The sequence below is a fragment of the Xenopus laevis genome, chromosome 9_10L (genome assembly GCF_017654675.1).
Source record: "Xenopus laevis strain J_2021 chromosome 9_10L, Xenopus_laevis_v10.1, whole genome shotgun sequence".
NCBI lineage: Eukaryota > Metazoa > Chordata > Amphibia > Anura > Pipidae > Xenopus > Xenopus laevis.
The window spans coordinates 63,332,463-63,348,564 of record NC_054387.1 but is presented as its reverse complement, the minus strand read 5'-3'; the positions used below and the strand labels follow the sequence as shown (position 1 = coordinate 63,348,564).

Here is a 16,102-nt window from a genome sequence, read left to right as displayed (position 1 = left end):
TGGTTATAGTTTGTGGTAAACATTTTTTTGCTATTTAGGTGTAATTAATGGTAATTTTAAAATTTGCTTACCAGTTGATGCTTTGTCAAGACCTTCCAAAAAGTGTTTTAAATTCTCAGCTTTATTCAATGGAACCTTATCAATGGTAAGAGAACTTGCATCCTTCAATGTCAGCATAAGACGGCTCTGTGTACAGCCACTGGGTTTCAGAACAATAGTTTTGATATTCTGAGTTAGCTACAAAAGAAACTTTTGTTATGAGGGATGAACAGAATCCATTTTAAACAAAAGACCTGGCTGAATACAGAATTGAATTATATTGTTCTCTGCCTTATAAATCAGTTTAGGTGCCATTTGTTTGTATATGCCAGTTTTAGCGGATGACAAATATAAATTTCATCAAATTCAGAAAAATCAAAAAAGGGGTAACGTAGAAAATAGCATCCTGAGTCAATTTGCAATTGATCTTCATTTGTTAGACTTTTGTTCTGCTTTGTTCACCCTAGCAACCCAGCAGTGGTTTGAATAAAAGACTGAAAACATGCTTAAACTTTTAAAGGTATACAACCCTTTTACCCAACACGTCTATAACTGCCTGCTTGCTAAGATCTGGAACCCTAGCAGTCAACTGACTGAACTGACAAGTTAGTTTAAAGGAACAGTTCAGTGTGAAAATAAAAACCGTGTAAATAGATAGGCTGTGAAAAATAAAAATGTTTCTAATATAGTTAGTTAGCCAAAAATGTAATCTATAATGGCTGGAGTGACTGAAATCAAACATAAAAGTCAGAACATTTCCTGCTTTTCAGCTCTATAAGTTATAGTTAGTCCGCGACTTGAAGGGGAGCCACATGGTACATTTCTGTTACGTGAGTTTGTAATTGATCCTCAGCATTCAGCTCAGATTCAAAAGCAACAGATATGACCCATGTGGGCCCCCTTCAAGTCTCTGATTGGTTACTGCCTGGCAGCCAGGGTAACCAGTCAGTGTAAACCAAGAGAGCAGGAAGTAGTGTTCTGGCTATTATGTTAGACATCCAGTCACTCCAGCTTTTTACATTACATTTTTGGCTAACTATATTAGAAACATTTTTTATTTTGCACAGCCTATTTATCCAGTTTTTATTTTTACACTGAACAATTCATTTAAAGGGGTGGTTCACCTTTAAAGTAACTTTTATGTTATAAACCAACTTTTCAATTGGTTTTCATTATTTAGTTTTTAAGTTGTCTTTTTCTTCTGTTTTTTTGCAGCTTTCAAATGGGCGTCGCTGTCCCCTTCTAAAAAAAAAAAAAAAACGCTCTGTAAGGCTACAAATGTATTGTTATTGCTACTTTTTATTACGGGTCCTTGAATTTAGACCCTCTCCTATACATATTCCAGTCTCTTACTCAAATCAATGCATGGTTTCTAGGGTAATTTGGGCCCTAGTTACCAGATTGCTTAAAATGCTAATTGAAGAACTGCTGAATAAAAAGCTAAATAACTCCTTCAATAATAAAAAATTAAAACAAAATGCAAATTATCTCAGAATATCACTCTCTACAGTTATCTCAAAGGTCAACAATTGACAAAATGGAAAAGTAAATACAAGAAATAAAAAACATACACGACATCTAAGACTGCCACTTGCTACATCATTTTGCAACATTTTTAGGTAAAGCTCTCCTTTATGATGCCAAACCAATGACTATAAAAAGATGCAGCACATTTTGTTAAAATGCAGGGACATGGGTTTTAAAGTTTTTTTTACCTGGAATTTTGTTGGCCCGCCACCAGCATTATAATTTACAACCAAGGAATATTTGTTATCCTTCTCAATAACTTCGCAACAGCCCTCTTTCCATTTTGATGTTCCAACTTTGAGACAGTTGATTCGGATCGGACCATGCAAACTGTGCAAAGCCATGTTTATTTTTAACAAACTCCACACAAATGACAAATGCTAAAAAAAAAACAACAAAATAAAAAAAAATATTAAAATAAAATTACAAACTGGGTATGTCATTTTCATTGCTAAATTAAATACGGAGATTATTTCAAGAAAAGAGAAACTAATGTGTATTATGCTATTTTATTACTTTTTAACTTCCAGAGTAAATATGGGCACATGATAAAAAAAAAATAGGGGCAAGATGGAACGTGGGCATTAATGGATGAAAGCAGAGAGTAATTGTTGGTACCAAACAAACTGCCACATTCCCTACCCAGAAATTTAAGATTTACTTTAATGTGCCACAAGACAATTTTCAGGTAAACTAAACAAAGATCACAACTTTTACAGACACTACATTTTGGACCTGAAAGTTTAGCACTAGCTAATATACGAATTCAAAACAATATTTTCTTCCTACATAGCAATTACGCTACATTACTATGGAATGGGTTCTTAAAACAATATTGATGAGTTCCCATGAAATTCCATAAGAATGCAACAGGATTACTAGATAAGTTGAGGAAGCAGCATTTTCATGCCCATAAGTGCCCCCCTCAAGCCATCCCAATCCCAGTAGTACCGCTGGCATTTCATGAAGGGGGCAGAGAGCTGAAGAATTGGTGCTAAATCCTTTTGTCAAGCTGGATTACAAATGAAAACCGTACTCCAGCCTATGGAAGGACTGCACTTCGTCCAGTCCAGTGAAGGTGAAACAACCAGACAGGACCCTTTATACATATTGCAGGGTTGGCTGAGGTAAGTAACTCTGGGCTTGGAAAGACTTCTGGAAATAAAGATGTCTCAACTCCTAGGGTGATGTTCAGATGGCTTGTTTTTGCGAGTTTCGCTTTAAATGGGCAGTTATGTTAAAAACCAAGCTGATATTGCCATGAAATCTAGTTATTGTTAACAATAAATATATGTGTATTACTTGATAGACGTGACACTATAATTAAGTGCATTGATCCACCAGCAACATGTGTAGGAAGATAATATGAGAAGAAAACCCTGAAAATTAACAGAATAAAAACGGAGCTACCATGTTATCCAGTGGCAAAAACAACAAAAAAAAAAAAACACAAATACATACAAAAGTATCATAGAAGAGATACCTATATTGGCGAACAATAAAAATACATGGTAAGGGTTTGAAGCACATGAACAGCAAATTGTAAGTGAAGTTACATGGTCAAGATAATCACTTAAATTACTTTGACCCAGATGGAGTGCTCTACAACACTGCAAACAATTTTGTAAAGACAAACTAGCTGTATGTGAGAATTAAGATACCAATTTACTAACATACAATAAATAGCTTCAAGTGAAAGATCCCATAGCAACCAATCACATCTAAAATGCAGTAGACGTATCAAAACTATTCATTGGTTCATTAAGCTCTGCATCAGATCTATGCGAATAATATCAGTCCTTTACAATGACAGACACGCACAAAACACATAAAACACAGCCATCCGATCATTCCATGGGAAATGGGCCAAACTACTCTTATGCCATAGATCAGTGATTCCTAAACTAGGAGGGGCTTGGAGAAATGGCAAGGGGCTCAGTCTTGAAATATTTCCAGGATATTCTCAGTCAGGGCCGCCATCAGGAGGGGAGAGGCGGGACAAGTGTCCTTGGCCCGGGGCTGAAGGGGGGCCCGGCAGTGCAGCACTTTTCGAAGATCCGGGCCCCCCTTGACCGCTCCATAGCCGTGCCTCTGCTTGCGAAGTCCCGAACAGCCAAATGTGGAAGTGCCGAACATACGAAATCCTAAGCGGCGAAAAGACCTGAAGTCACGAAAGGAGCCGACACTGAAGTTCTGAAGTGGCGAAAAGACCGAAGTCACGAAAACAGATATAATTGAAGTCCTGAAGCCACGAGTTCAATTCTACCAATGTGGGGGTTTTTTTTTTAATCCCCTTGCCACCAATGTTTTATTTTAATAAACTATAGGCCCCTGCCATCGATTTTTTTAAAAAAAAAATTTTATGGGGCCCCAATTTTTTTTAACTTGTAAGGGGGGCCCTGGCGCAAAGGTTTTTTTTAAAAAATTATATTTGGGGCCCAATTTTTTTTAACTTGTAAGGGCACCAATGCTTTATTTAAAAAACTTATGGGGGGGCATGGCGCCAATGTTTTTTTGTTTGTTTTTTTTACCTTATAAGGGGGCCCTGACCATCAATATGTGTGGGGGGTTACTTTTTTTAGCGCTGATGTCTGTATGGTCTTTTAATTGTGATGTGGAGTGGGCGGGATCAGGGGTGGGCTTGGGCGCCAGGGTGGGCCCAAAAAAATTTGTTGTATGGGGCCCCGTGATTTCTAATGGCGGCCCTGTTCTCAGTACATAATGTCTGTGAACCAGTAGGTTGCAAAACGTGCCTCACTATCCTCATGTGCTGGTCCTCATTCATTCTCATGTCTATAACAAGTGATTAAAGCTTCTATTGAACGCACGATTTGTTTATTCCATTTTGACCACTTGTTCTGACTCTTGAAACAAGCCAGTTCTCCTGCAGGGCAGTTGATCAGCTGGCTTCTGCGACACTCTTTCGGAAGTTAGAACCAGCAGTACAGAAAATAGAAACAGCCTAACAAATATCACTTGTGAAAGCCATTGCTTTTAAAAACCGAAATGCGACATGGGACAGAATTCCCTTTCGACGCTGACCTCTCAACACTGATCTACAGCTCCCATGCTGTCCTAGTGAGGTACATAGAGTGCTTCTGTGGTACAACTACATCTCCCAGATACTTCCAATAGGTTTTACAAAGGGGTCGGGCAAATGACAATCCTGTTTGTTGTCAGCTACACCTATACGTCCTAATGGTACGAGCTGTGGTGGAAAAGCACCAGGAGGATGCCTAGAATGCTGGGGGATTGACGCGCTTCTTACACAGAACGATGAGAAGCAGAGAAACACTAAGCGCGAACCATTCCTTTCACTAAGGTTATATCCCCCAGCTGGCCTCCCCCGCTCACCTTCTCTAGTTCTACTGCCCACCCGGGCACTCGTTTCTTCTTCCAGTTCTCTCAGCGCGCGGACTGTCATGCGCAAGCACTAATTTGGCGGGAACCTAGGAATCAGCACAACCTCTCTCTCCCAGCAAACAGCGCCACAGCCAGAGGGGACACGTGACGTCACCTCCAGCGCCGCACACCAAGCACAACGCGGGATGATGACGTCTGCATCACTTTCGACGCGTGGAACAGAGTGATGACGCAGGGGTCTGTTTTCTTTCTGTCTACGTGCCTTGGGGATTCTTTCTCGTAGCCTAATTCGTTAAAGAATTCCGGGAACAGGTCGTAGTAGTGACACGATATGTCAGCTTCGTTATTTGGTTCGAAGTGGCCGTAACTTGAAAACCATTGTGTGTCGCAGTTTGATGACGCTCTGAGTAGAGGCGGAGCTCCGGTTGTTGCGGAGAGATTCCGTGGAAGGAAGGGGCGGGTAGTGCACGGATTTGCGGGGAGTGAGCGGTATTGATTGAAAAAAAGGAGGGCTTGGGAACATGCACAGCCTGGCCACGGCGGCGGTGAGTAGGTCCTCAGGGGCCACAGTAGGAGCTACTTCGGGAGAGGAGGGAGGGTCAATTAAAACCGGTGGGAGCGGGGTCATTTCAGGAATATGTGTCAGTCCAGGTGTGAAGAGATTAAACATTTTATACGTGAGCTGGACGGTCGTAGCATGTCCGGATATTATTATTGCTTCCGAGTTTGTAAAGGGAAAGTTCCTGAAAGTGATCTGTATTCTGTTACTTCATATTACCTCACTTTTACTTTCATTCCACGTTGGCATTGGCTACAAAGTTACTTGCAATTGTCATTAAAGGCAGTGTTTGTATCTTGTGCACTGCATAATGTACAAGAAGCAAACTGATTACTGATAACCAGAATTCTGCTACGTTTTTTGGTATGAAAGGAAAGTCTCTCCTGTTGCATTATTTATTTCTATATAATATAAGAAATGCAATGTTCCAGGAAACGTTTTGTTCATTTACAATGGCTAAGGAGTCCTGTACAATATGTCAGCAGTTTCTTCCAGGATTCTGTATTATCCATTCAAAAATTAACATCAGGTGAATTCTGGTCAACTGAAGGCAACTTTATTTGAACACAAATATTGCATTTTATAAAAATGCCTCCTATTTGAATATACAAATTAACTTTGGTTTTCAGCTCATTCTTTTATGTAGGAGTCAGTATTTGGCCAATCAAGCTCATTGTGTGTGTGTGTGAATGCATGCATAAGCCATGTATACTTGTCATTTCTCATACATGTTACTTTTTTATTAGCCTGTGCCGGCAGCTCTTGCTCAGGTGGATCGAGAGAAAATATATCAGTGGATTAATGAATTGTCCAGCCCTGATACCCGTGAGAATGCCTTACTTGAGCTCAGCAAAAAGAGAGAATCCGTTCCAGACCTTGCGCCTATGTTGTGGCACTCGTTTGGCACAATCGCAGCACTTCTACAGGTTTGTTTTGCAGATATTGGATTTTATCAGTCACATATGCCTTAAAAGGAACATTAAACATAATGATTAAAAAATGTCTTTATATGAAACTGCAGTCAGTAGTATGCACAGATTAATGTATGAATTTCACACACGTTTCAGATGTGACTTTATTATTTCACACTATGAGACTTTTCTGCACCAAGAAAAGTAATTCTGCATTTACCAGTGTTCACTTGATGGTGCATAATGACTGTCAGGAGGGTCATCCAATAATCTGTGCCTTTCTACTAACTGCTGATCCTCTTGTCTATCTTAAAGGGGCAATATACCATGTACTTAATATGTGCAATGAATAAAACTTGTGCTGAACATACTATATAATATAATGAAAGAGTCATAACAAAGGAGAAAGGGAGGGAGTTACATACTGGTAATCTAATTATCTACCTTGCAAGGACCAAACACAGAGTAGCGTTTTGCCCTCCTTAGCTTAAAGGGGAAGGAAACCTAGTTGGCGCAAAAACTCTCCCGCCCTCCTGTGTGTTGCCCACCCTCCCTCCTCCCCCCTGGCCTACCCATCCCGCTGGGCAAATGCCCCTAACTTGTTATTTACCCTTCTGCACAGGTCCAGTCCAGGGAGTTCACAGACAACATCTTCTTCCACGCGATCTTCTTCCTGCTTTGAACGTATTTTGGCGCAGTAGGAGTGTTTCGCCGGTACGGATCTACTGCGCATGCAACAAAAGTCACAAAGTACTTTGGCGCATGCGCAGTAGATCGTACCGGCAAAATGCGCCGGTCAAAGCAGGAAGAAGATCGCGGGAAGAAGATGTTGTCTGTGAACTCCCTGGACTGGACCTGCGCAGAAGGGTAAGTAACAAGTTAGGGGCATTTGCCCAGCGGGATGGGTAGGCCAGGGGGGAGGAAGGAGGGTGGGCAACACACGGGAGGGGGGGAGGGTTTTTGCGCCAACTAGGTTTCCTTCCCCTTTAAGTAATAACAAATACCATAGATTTTTTTTTTTTTAACTTAAAACAATAGCCAAAAAGAAATTTCAGCACAAGCACTCTTCAGAGATTACACAAATATCAGTCATTGCAAGTGGAATAACCAAGCACCAACCAGGTGCCTGGGACATCGAGACTTTGCTGAGGCTGCAACTCGAGTAGTTGACAGATTTATACTGCTTCATCTGGAATTCTTGACTGAAAGATCTTTTTGTCCTCTTTAAGTACCAATTCTGTCCTATCTTAAGATGGCCTTACATGAAGAGATCTGCTCGTCTGGCGACATAGCCAAACGAGCAGATCTTTCACCAATATGCCCACCAACGGCAGGGCTATATCGGGGTAATCCGAACATTCGGCCCTAGGGCCGAAGGATTGGATTACAATGAGGAGCAATGGGCTCCGATGGGTGGGTCGGCTTAAAACTTAAACCTTCCCAATCAATATTGTGGCCAGATATAGATCGGAAAGACCCGTCGGAAGCCCCCATACACTGGCAAATACAGCTACCTATATTCGTACCATCTTTTTTTTTTATATTTTCCCTATGGTTACTAATTTTATCTTTTTCTGTCCATTCAACCACAGGAAATTGTTAATATCTATCCCTCAATAAATCCACCAACTTTGACCGCACATCAGTCTAACAGAGTTTGCAATGCTTTGGCACTACTTCAGTGTGTGGCATCACACCCAGAAACCAGGTAAATCACATGACCTGTATTGTATGATGTCAAATTAAAAAAAAGAAAATTGATAACTGCACACGTGTGTGTGGGGGACAAAATAAATAATATATAGATAGATATAGATAGATATAGAGATATATAGTGAATAAAGTACCCCCTTTTGTAAAATATAAGGATATTATAAGTTACCGAGGAGTTTCATGACCATATAAAAACACGAGGCCGAAGGCCGAGTGTTTTTATACAGGTCAGGAAACTCCAAGGTAACTTCTAATATCCTCATATTTTACAACTGGGGGTACTTTATTTATTATAATACACAAGTTTCGGTGAGTCATGTGACAGAAATGACATCAGAACTCACCGTTTATAACTGGTGACATCAGAACTCACCGTTTATAAGGATATAATTTACAGGATATTCATGGCTTTTGTGTATTATATATATATATATATATATATATATATATATATATATATATATATATATATATATATATATATATATATATATATATATATATATATATATATATATATATATATCCTAAGTATTATATCTGGTCTGCTGCTATACTTAGAATTTGCAATGTTGCATATCATTTCACTATGTTACTGTGCATCAGCTTTACTTTAACTCGCAGTTGTATAATTTGACCTAGAACCAAACCACCTTTCTTTTCCATTGTTTAGTTTCAATGTATTTTGTTTGAAGTTTCCAAACAAGGCAATAAACCAGAATCATTTAACTCTAATAGGCATACACTCAGAATAAGGTACGGGAATGGGCATTTTTCTGCAGTGCAATACACTATAGCTAAATTTATTTTTGCATTTATGTTATTACATAGAACTGTTGTCAATTCAATTTTTAAATTTGCTTCTAAAGTATGATATCCAGGTGACTTAATCTAGGCATTTTTATTTTAGATCTGCGTTTCTTGCTGCCCATATTCCTCTGTTCCTGTATCCTTTCTTGCACACAGTCAGCAAGACTCGACCCTTTGAGTACCTGCGACTTACCAGCCTAGGAGTCATTGGTAAGAAACCTTAAGTGTAAATATAAATGTGATGTTCTGGATCATCGCTGCTATTGAGAAGGCTGGTGCAATAAGTTCCATATATAAAATATGGCATTTTTAGCCATATTCATTTTTAGGGTTTAGTTCTCCTTTAAAGGGCCTCTACACAACTTTTTATGCAACTTTGCAAGTATAATATTATTGTGTATTGTGTGTCTAGGTGAAAAGTTATGAGCAAATTTAAGGGGTTGTTTCTTGTTATGCCATAAATTATTAAATGGATTCTGTCATGATTTGTATGGTGTACTTTATGTTACTAAATTCACTATTTACATTGAAAATAATTCACTCTACTATTTAAAATGTTATCCTTGAACTAACAAATGTATTTTTTTTAGCTGTAATTTTGGTGTATAGGCAGCTGTCTCAGTGCTTGCATTGTGCTTGATTCGGAGCTTTCAGAAAGACAGTAACACCAGAAAATTAAAGGGTTTTCAAGTCCATGCACTGGTAAAACTGCTGTGTTTACTTCAGAAATACTACTATAATTCATATAAACAAGCTGCTGTGTAGCTGCTTTGAAAAAGAGGCTAAATGGCGCAGGTTAAATAGTGGAAAATAGTTAACATTATTATGTTCTACAGAGCTTATCTGCTGTGTAACCTGAGCCTTTTCTCATTTGAATGGCCACCCTTATGGCTACACAACAGCTTATTTATATATTTATATAAACGATAGTAGCATTTCTGAAGCAAACACAGCAGTTTTATCAGTGCAGGGCAAAACTGCATTATATTTGTATTACTTTAAAACATTAATTTTTTGATGTTACTGTTCCTTTAAATCCAATAATAGCCTGCTTGGGTGCTATTCTCATGTCTATCACGAGGTGGGGCATGGGAGCAATGCAAATGATTTCTGAAATTCATTTTGATTTCTACAATTCTGAAATATTATCCAGCCTTTGGGGAAACCTGCTTTTTGGAAGTGTATGGGAGTCTGGGGTGTCAGAAATCATTGCCTCTCATTATATTTAATGTATGTGGAGCTAAAGTTCCCAGTGATTCACGCTGTATTCAATGTATTTCGGGTGCCACTACTTCTGCACTTTGCTGTATAATGTAGTAAGGATCTGGAGTTATTGTTCACACAAATCAATGTGCCATTATGTACAAGTGCATACTGTGTGTATTTTAGCTGACTGAGAAATGCCTGAAGCCACCCTAAATTGTTGGGAGGCATTATAGGCAGTTTTGCCTGTTCGCCCACTTGCTACAATTTGCCAACTGAATTCTTCAACAGTGTTGGGGAGCTGCTATCTGGCAAGCTGCCCATTGTTCTGTTATATCATTCCAACTTGCAGTGCAGCAGTAAAAAGTGACTGAATTGTATCGGAGCACATGGCTGGGGGCACATGACAAACTGACAACATGTCTAGCCCAATGTCAAATTTCAAAATGAAATATAAAAAATCTGTTTGCTCTTTTAAAAATGGATGTCAGTGCATAATTCTTCTGCAGCAGCACTATTAAGTGATGTGTTTTGGGGAAAAACATGTTTCCTATGACAGAATCCCTTTGGTTTAATTCCAGAAAATTTTGGCTGGTGAATCTTTTACCCCCTACAGGCTATTTGTAAAGAAATTACAAAATGAAAGATAATGTTGTTGTCCCAATGTCTAATATTTGTGAATTATGCAAGCATGAAACTGCAGGCTGGGTCAGTAAAACTTTCCACCGGGTTGAGTAAAACAAACCAAGAAGAAAATAATTTCTTCTTAATATATGGGGAAGCAGTGGCAGAAGTCTTTTAGGCAGGTAAAACACCACTAAGATGCAGGGAGACATTGTGTTCACTGTTATAATACAGGTTTTGTTGGAATATTTTCATAGCAAATTGGCTTGGTGTAGTTAGGATTCAGGAGTGGAGATACTGACATGGGGGAACCGGCTATCATAGTCATGTGAGGCAAGTAGAAACCCACTATAGGGCTTATAAAACATTTAGCTATTCTCTATATGCTGTTTTTGTCTCTGGTTTTGTTGTTTTGATTGTTTGTGAATTAGCTTTTTTTCTTTTTCTTAATTCTTTCTAAAAGGTGCACTTGTGAAAACTGATGAACAAGAAGTCATAAACTTCCTTCTTACCACAGAAATAATCCCATTGTGCCTACGTATTATGGAGTCCGGAAGTGAACTCTCCAAAACAGTATGTTCTCTATATTTGTCTACTTTAGTTTGTGAGTTTAAAATCTCATGGAAGGGCTTGTTCACCTTGTTCACTAGTTCTCTTAGGGTTCAGGAAAGGGACATTCTAGACAGATAGTGCTGTAGGGTGCTTGTGGGCCATGTCTGGAAGGGAATGCATGGTAAAATAGATTTCTTGCTACCACATTTGAAAACAACATGCATTGTTCTAGCAGATATAGGTTTGGTTTAAAGATTTTTTTGGACCCCTTGTGGACGGTACCTTATTGTTTTTCCACTGTCTTATTTACCAGCTTACTTAGTGTATTGTTAACTCTAAAACATCTATTTCTCTTTGATTACAAACTTTAGCAATGTGTTTTTTTTGTTTTTTTATAAAAGGTTGCCACTTTTATCCTACAGAAGATTCTGCTAGATGATACAGGTTTGGCTTATATTTGCCAAACGTATGAGCGCTTTTCTCATGTTGCAATGATTTTGGTAAGTAGCCATGCTTCATATTGCATGTCATAAAACTGGAGTTACTTCCCATATGACTTTACCTGTACCATAATACATTGCATTAAATGCTAACAATTTGATGGCCTTAATCTTTTAATAGGGGAAAATGGTTCTACAACTTTCTAAGGAGCCATCAGCAAGGTTGCTGAAACATGTAGTTCGCTGTTACCTCCGCCTCTCGGATAATCCAAGGTACAACAAAAAAAAAATCTTTGACCTCTATTTACAGCTTAATACTATACTGTGTCTCTTCTCTTGCTTTCTGGAGGTAGGTTGCTTGTTGGGTTCATATGAGGTGCTTTGTGCTCTATGTGATTATCTTTAATACATATTTAAAGGACACGGCAAGCCCAATGAACTTGTTTCTTTACATTAAAAGACTTACTTTAATAACTTTAGCAGCGCTCTGTATTTCCTTCAAGTCATTTTCACACAGTACTGTAACATTTAAACAAAAAAAACACTGACTTGTTTCTACTCAATCTCCCATGAAGATGCGGTCTTAGAGCAAGAATAGGATTCTGTGCAGTGAGTCTCCCAGAGAAGTGGAATTTTCGCAGAACAGGACAAATTGCAGAGTAGACTGATCGAGTAACCTAAAGAATTCCAAAATGAAACAACTTCACTGATCTGCAGGCTGTTTGTTAGTGTTCCACAGCGGAGATTGATGATTGTTCCTTCCTTTTGGCTGCCTCAATACCTGCCAGCAGGGGCATTACCACTACACTACAGGTCTGAAACAATTATAGTGGGTCAGAGGAACGAGTTAAAAATTTCATATGTGCAGAGGTGGTGCATCCCACCATCTTCAAACTTCATCAAATGTAACATGGCTGCACGGAAAGCTCTTGAGGAGGCATTAACATTTTGGCTGAATGCAAACAAATGAAGCGCTTTTCAGCCTTATAAAGTTAGAGATTCAGTGCATCAAAGGAGTGTTTAACTGATGGACAAAAACAATACTAAAGGCTTGCCTTGTCCTTTAACCGTTGCTTTCCCATTTTCATTCATATCCATGTTTCCCCAAATATGTCCTCAACTTAATCCTTCCCGTGAAACCCAGGAAGTTGCATGTGGGGTATATTTTGTATCAGAATTTTGCTTTTAATATTAATAGGCTTCCATTCCATAGTGTTTAATGAAGTGAAGTTTATTAGATAGTTCATATATAACTACATACATTTATTAAGCAAAATAATTATTCAGTTGTTATTGATTAAATATATATATATATATACACTTTTGATTCCAGAGCACGAGAGGCATTGAGGCAGTGCTTACCTGACCAGCTGAAAGATACCACTTTTGCACAGGTACTCAAGGATGATACCACAACCAAGCGCTGGCTGGCACAGCTTGTTAAGAACCTGCAAGAAGGTCAGGTCACTGACCCTAGAGGAATACCCCTGCCTCCCCAGTAATATCCTCACAAACAGGAGGAAAAATGTGAAGCAGCTTGTTCAGTTTGCAGAGCAAACAGCACGAGGAGAGGAATATAATGGGACAATAAAATGTTGGCACTGCTCTTGCTTGCCTCCTGGTATAGTCCTGCTGCATTGCGTCTAAAAGTAGGTGAACCACCAAACAAGTCAAGAAGGGTACAGAGCTCGGCACCAGCAATAAAATTGGACTGCTCCATAAACTAAGCAAATAGTATCATGAGGTCTAAGAGATGGCTGTTTTTGTGTCTGGTGTACCCTGTTGCCATGGTGCGGGATGTCATGGTCTGTCATGCTGGGTTCCCTAGAACCAGTCTTCTAGCTCTAATGGCCAGCGATAGATCAGTCCTCCACTGGTTGCCTTTTCTCCTCCTGTGCTTCAGCTTATTCCAAACACTAGGGCAAGTTCCGCTATTGAATATATGCTCTTTTTCATCAGATTTTTGTGCAGCACAAGCTTTTCCTGCAATACGGACTGTGAACCCATGCAAGTAACAATTTCTGCAAGATTTTGACTACAAGTCATAGAACAGCCTTGTTATTTTGAAGCATTTGTTCATTGGCCATTTAGGGACAAATTGTTTAATAAATGTATTTCTTAATGCAGCAGTGGCTTTTAAATTTCGTAAATGTAATGTTTTTCATGACCTCCTATACAACAGAGCTGCAGGAATTGCATCAAAAAGCTGGAGTCTATACAATGGGACCGTTAAAGGACACAATAGATGTCCACATCATTAACTACTCAAGGGCTGAAGCAGTAATGCTAAATATTAGGGCTGACTGAATACAGTCTTCCATTGTTAATGAGTTAAAACTGTCATCAAGGAACATGGGCATTATAAAATGTGTCTCTTGGCTCTGCCATGAGAAAGAACATTATTGCTCTCCGGTGCTTTGAAATTCCATATCCTAGGCCTCAGAATCTACCTGCAGGTTATACCTACCAGCTCTATTCTTATAAATATAAGGAGGCTTAGGGGCAGATTTGTGTAGAGCTTAATATACAAAAACTCGCCCACATTCTAGTCGTTCCTGTGGGATTTTTAGAATTGTATTTATCAATGGATGAAAGTTAGAACTCCCAATGTGATAAATATGGTTCTAAAAATCCTTTAGGAATGATTAGAACTTTGGTTAGTTTTTATTTATTAAACTCTAAACTCACATATGCCTTAGGCATAGAGGCGGGGCAGCAAATTTCTTTCTTTTTCTATTTTGCACTTTCTTTATGTCAGTGCCCTCCTCACCATCTAATTGTGCAGCCAGTGCATGGGTATGGGCATTAGGTGCAGTATTATAAGATTTGAGCATTATGCGATGCTTGCCTTAATGACCGTGTCCACAAATGGAGCCTGACAGCTTGCTGTGATTGTGAATTCCAAGACTAAAAGAAACACTATTTAAATGATTTAAGTAGTGAAAGTGAAGTTTATTTTCCTTGATAACATAAAACGGGTTTTTTTTTTTTTTTTTAGATTGACAGGTCCCCTTTAATGCCATTAAAGAATGAAAATGAGCTTGGTTTTGATGGATCAGATCTTCATTGTTCCAAGTAGTTGAATCCACTATGACCCAAGATGGGAGAGTTCTGATTGTCTGTACTTCTTGTTCCTGGGCTGCCCTTTTTGCTGTGGTCTGGCTGGAGTGGGGCTTGGACCCAAATGAAAAGACTGAGCATGGGCCTGGCCATATAGCTTTATCATCCTGTGTTACATTGGCCAGTGCCAAGCCGTCACTGTTTTTTAATGCCAGAAGGATTTCCTTTCTTACAGCATTCTTGGAACCCTTATTTGTAACCCTGACAAGAACTGCCAATATTTTTTACTACCAGGTTTAGTGGCATAAGGCTTAAATAGAAAAACTGTCAAAGATGACCTAAAAATGACTGACTGCCGATCTGTAAACAGGACTCTTTATACATATGTCTGGATGTGTAGACTGATATCCTACATATTGGTGCAAATGTCCCCATGGTGTGCCAGCACCCAGCACTAAACAAACTGGGTGGATCCTACTATGTGTCTACTGATAACACTGGCATCACATGTAGTTAACACACATGCTGCCTGAATGAGTACAAACAGCACCATATTACTGCAGCACTTTAAGACTGACAATGAGGAGGGTAGATGCAAGTGGAATACCATGGTAAGACACTGATATCTCATTTGCCCTTAGAGGCTACAATATATTTTAGTGCAGTGGGCATGGCTCCCTGTCTTTTGGACAGGAACAATCTTTACCCTGGAAGCAGAACTTGGAAGACTGGTGAGCATTTTGCTTAAAAGGATTTACTTTTTAATGGGGTGGGGTGAGCAATTCCATATTATATACTCAGAGTTCCATAAGGTCAGCTTTTAACATTGATTTTTTTCCCCTCTTCTGCTAATATAACTGTGACACGAATCTCTATTGGGTTAGTGTTAATTTACTAAAGCATTTGGTGATTCCTAAGTGCATACAACAATCCACTGTTACCAGAAGCCTAAGTTCAGAGCGCCAGAACCAATTACTTGTGGTTCAGAAAAGATCTTATCTTTCATAAACTTAGAAGTTTATGAAAAATCGCAAGATGTATACTGTATATGTATGTATGTGTGTGTGTATATGTATATATGTATATCTGTGTGTGTGTGTATATATATATATATATATATATATATATATATATATATATATATATATATATATATATATATATATATAATTTTTTTTTTTTTTAGTTTTTTTTTTTTTTTTAGTTTTTTTTTGTTTTATCCAAAGTAACAATTATTATGATCCCCAACTATAATATCAGGAGTCCAAATTTTGGCCTGTGGGTGCAGAACTCTGATAAGA

The 16,102-nt window shown here is 38.7% G+C and overlaps 2 protein-coding genes across 8 annotated transcripts in view; one reads left to right on the top strand and one right to left on the bottom strand.

The window, feature by feature from the left end:
- The window catches only part of usp37.L (ubiquitin specific peptidase 37 L homeolog), a 30,874-nt gene extending 25,814 nt beyond the window's left edge, over window positions 1–5,060 (bottom strand). For all 6 annotated transcript variants that reach the window (XM_018235740.2, XM_018235741.2, XM_041576000.1 and 3 more), the window contains exons 1-3: window positions 4,921–5,060; window positions 1,755–1,946; window positions 72–237 (exon numbers count right to left, since the gene is read on the bottom strand). In XM_018235740.2, the coding sequence (XP_018091229.1) occupies window positions 72–237; window positions 1,755–1,910 (322 nt within the window). In that variant the 5' untranslated portion in view covers window positions 1,911–1,946; window positions 4,921–5,060. The remainder of the gene's footprint in view (window positions 1–71; window positions 238–1,754; window positions 1,947–4,920) is intronic.
- A 274-nt stretch (window positions 5,061–5,334) lies between these two features.
- Window positions 5,335–13,867, top strand: cnot9.L (CCR4-NOT transcription complex subunit 9L homeolog). 2 transcript variants are annotated; one of them, XM_041575588.1, is made up of 8 exons: window positions 5,335–5,474; window positions 6,235–6,414; window positions 7,992–8,107; window positions 9,023–9,132; window positions 11,213–11,322; window positions 11,703–11,801; window positions 11,923–12,014; window positions 12,317–13,039. In XM_041575588.1, exons 1-8 carry the CDS (start codon window positions 5,451–5,453, stop codon window positions 12,402–12,404), a joined length of 819 nt encoding a protein of 272 aa, XP_041431522.1. In that variant the 5' UTR covers window positions 5,335–5,450; the 3' UTR covers window positions 12,405–13,039.
- Window positions 13,868–16,102: the final 2,235 nt, after the last annotated feature.

Bases quoted from the DNA above. Each gene is read 5' to 3' on its own strand.
- cnot9.L (XM_041575588.1), top strand. From the start codon at position 5,451: ATGCACAGCCTGGCCACGGCGGCG. The intron at 5,475-6,234 runs GTGAGTAGGTCC...CTTTTTTATTAG, and splicing joins ACAGCCTGGCCACGGCGGCG to CCTGTGCCGGCAGCTCTTGC. The intron at 12,015-12,316 runs GTACAACAAAAA...TCTCCCATGAAG, and splicing joins CGCCTCTCGGATAATCCAAG to ATGCGGTCTTAGAGCAAGAA.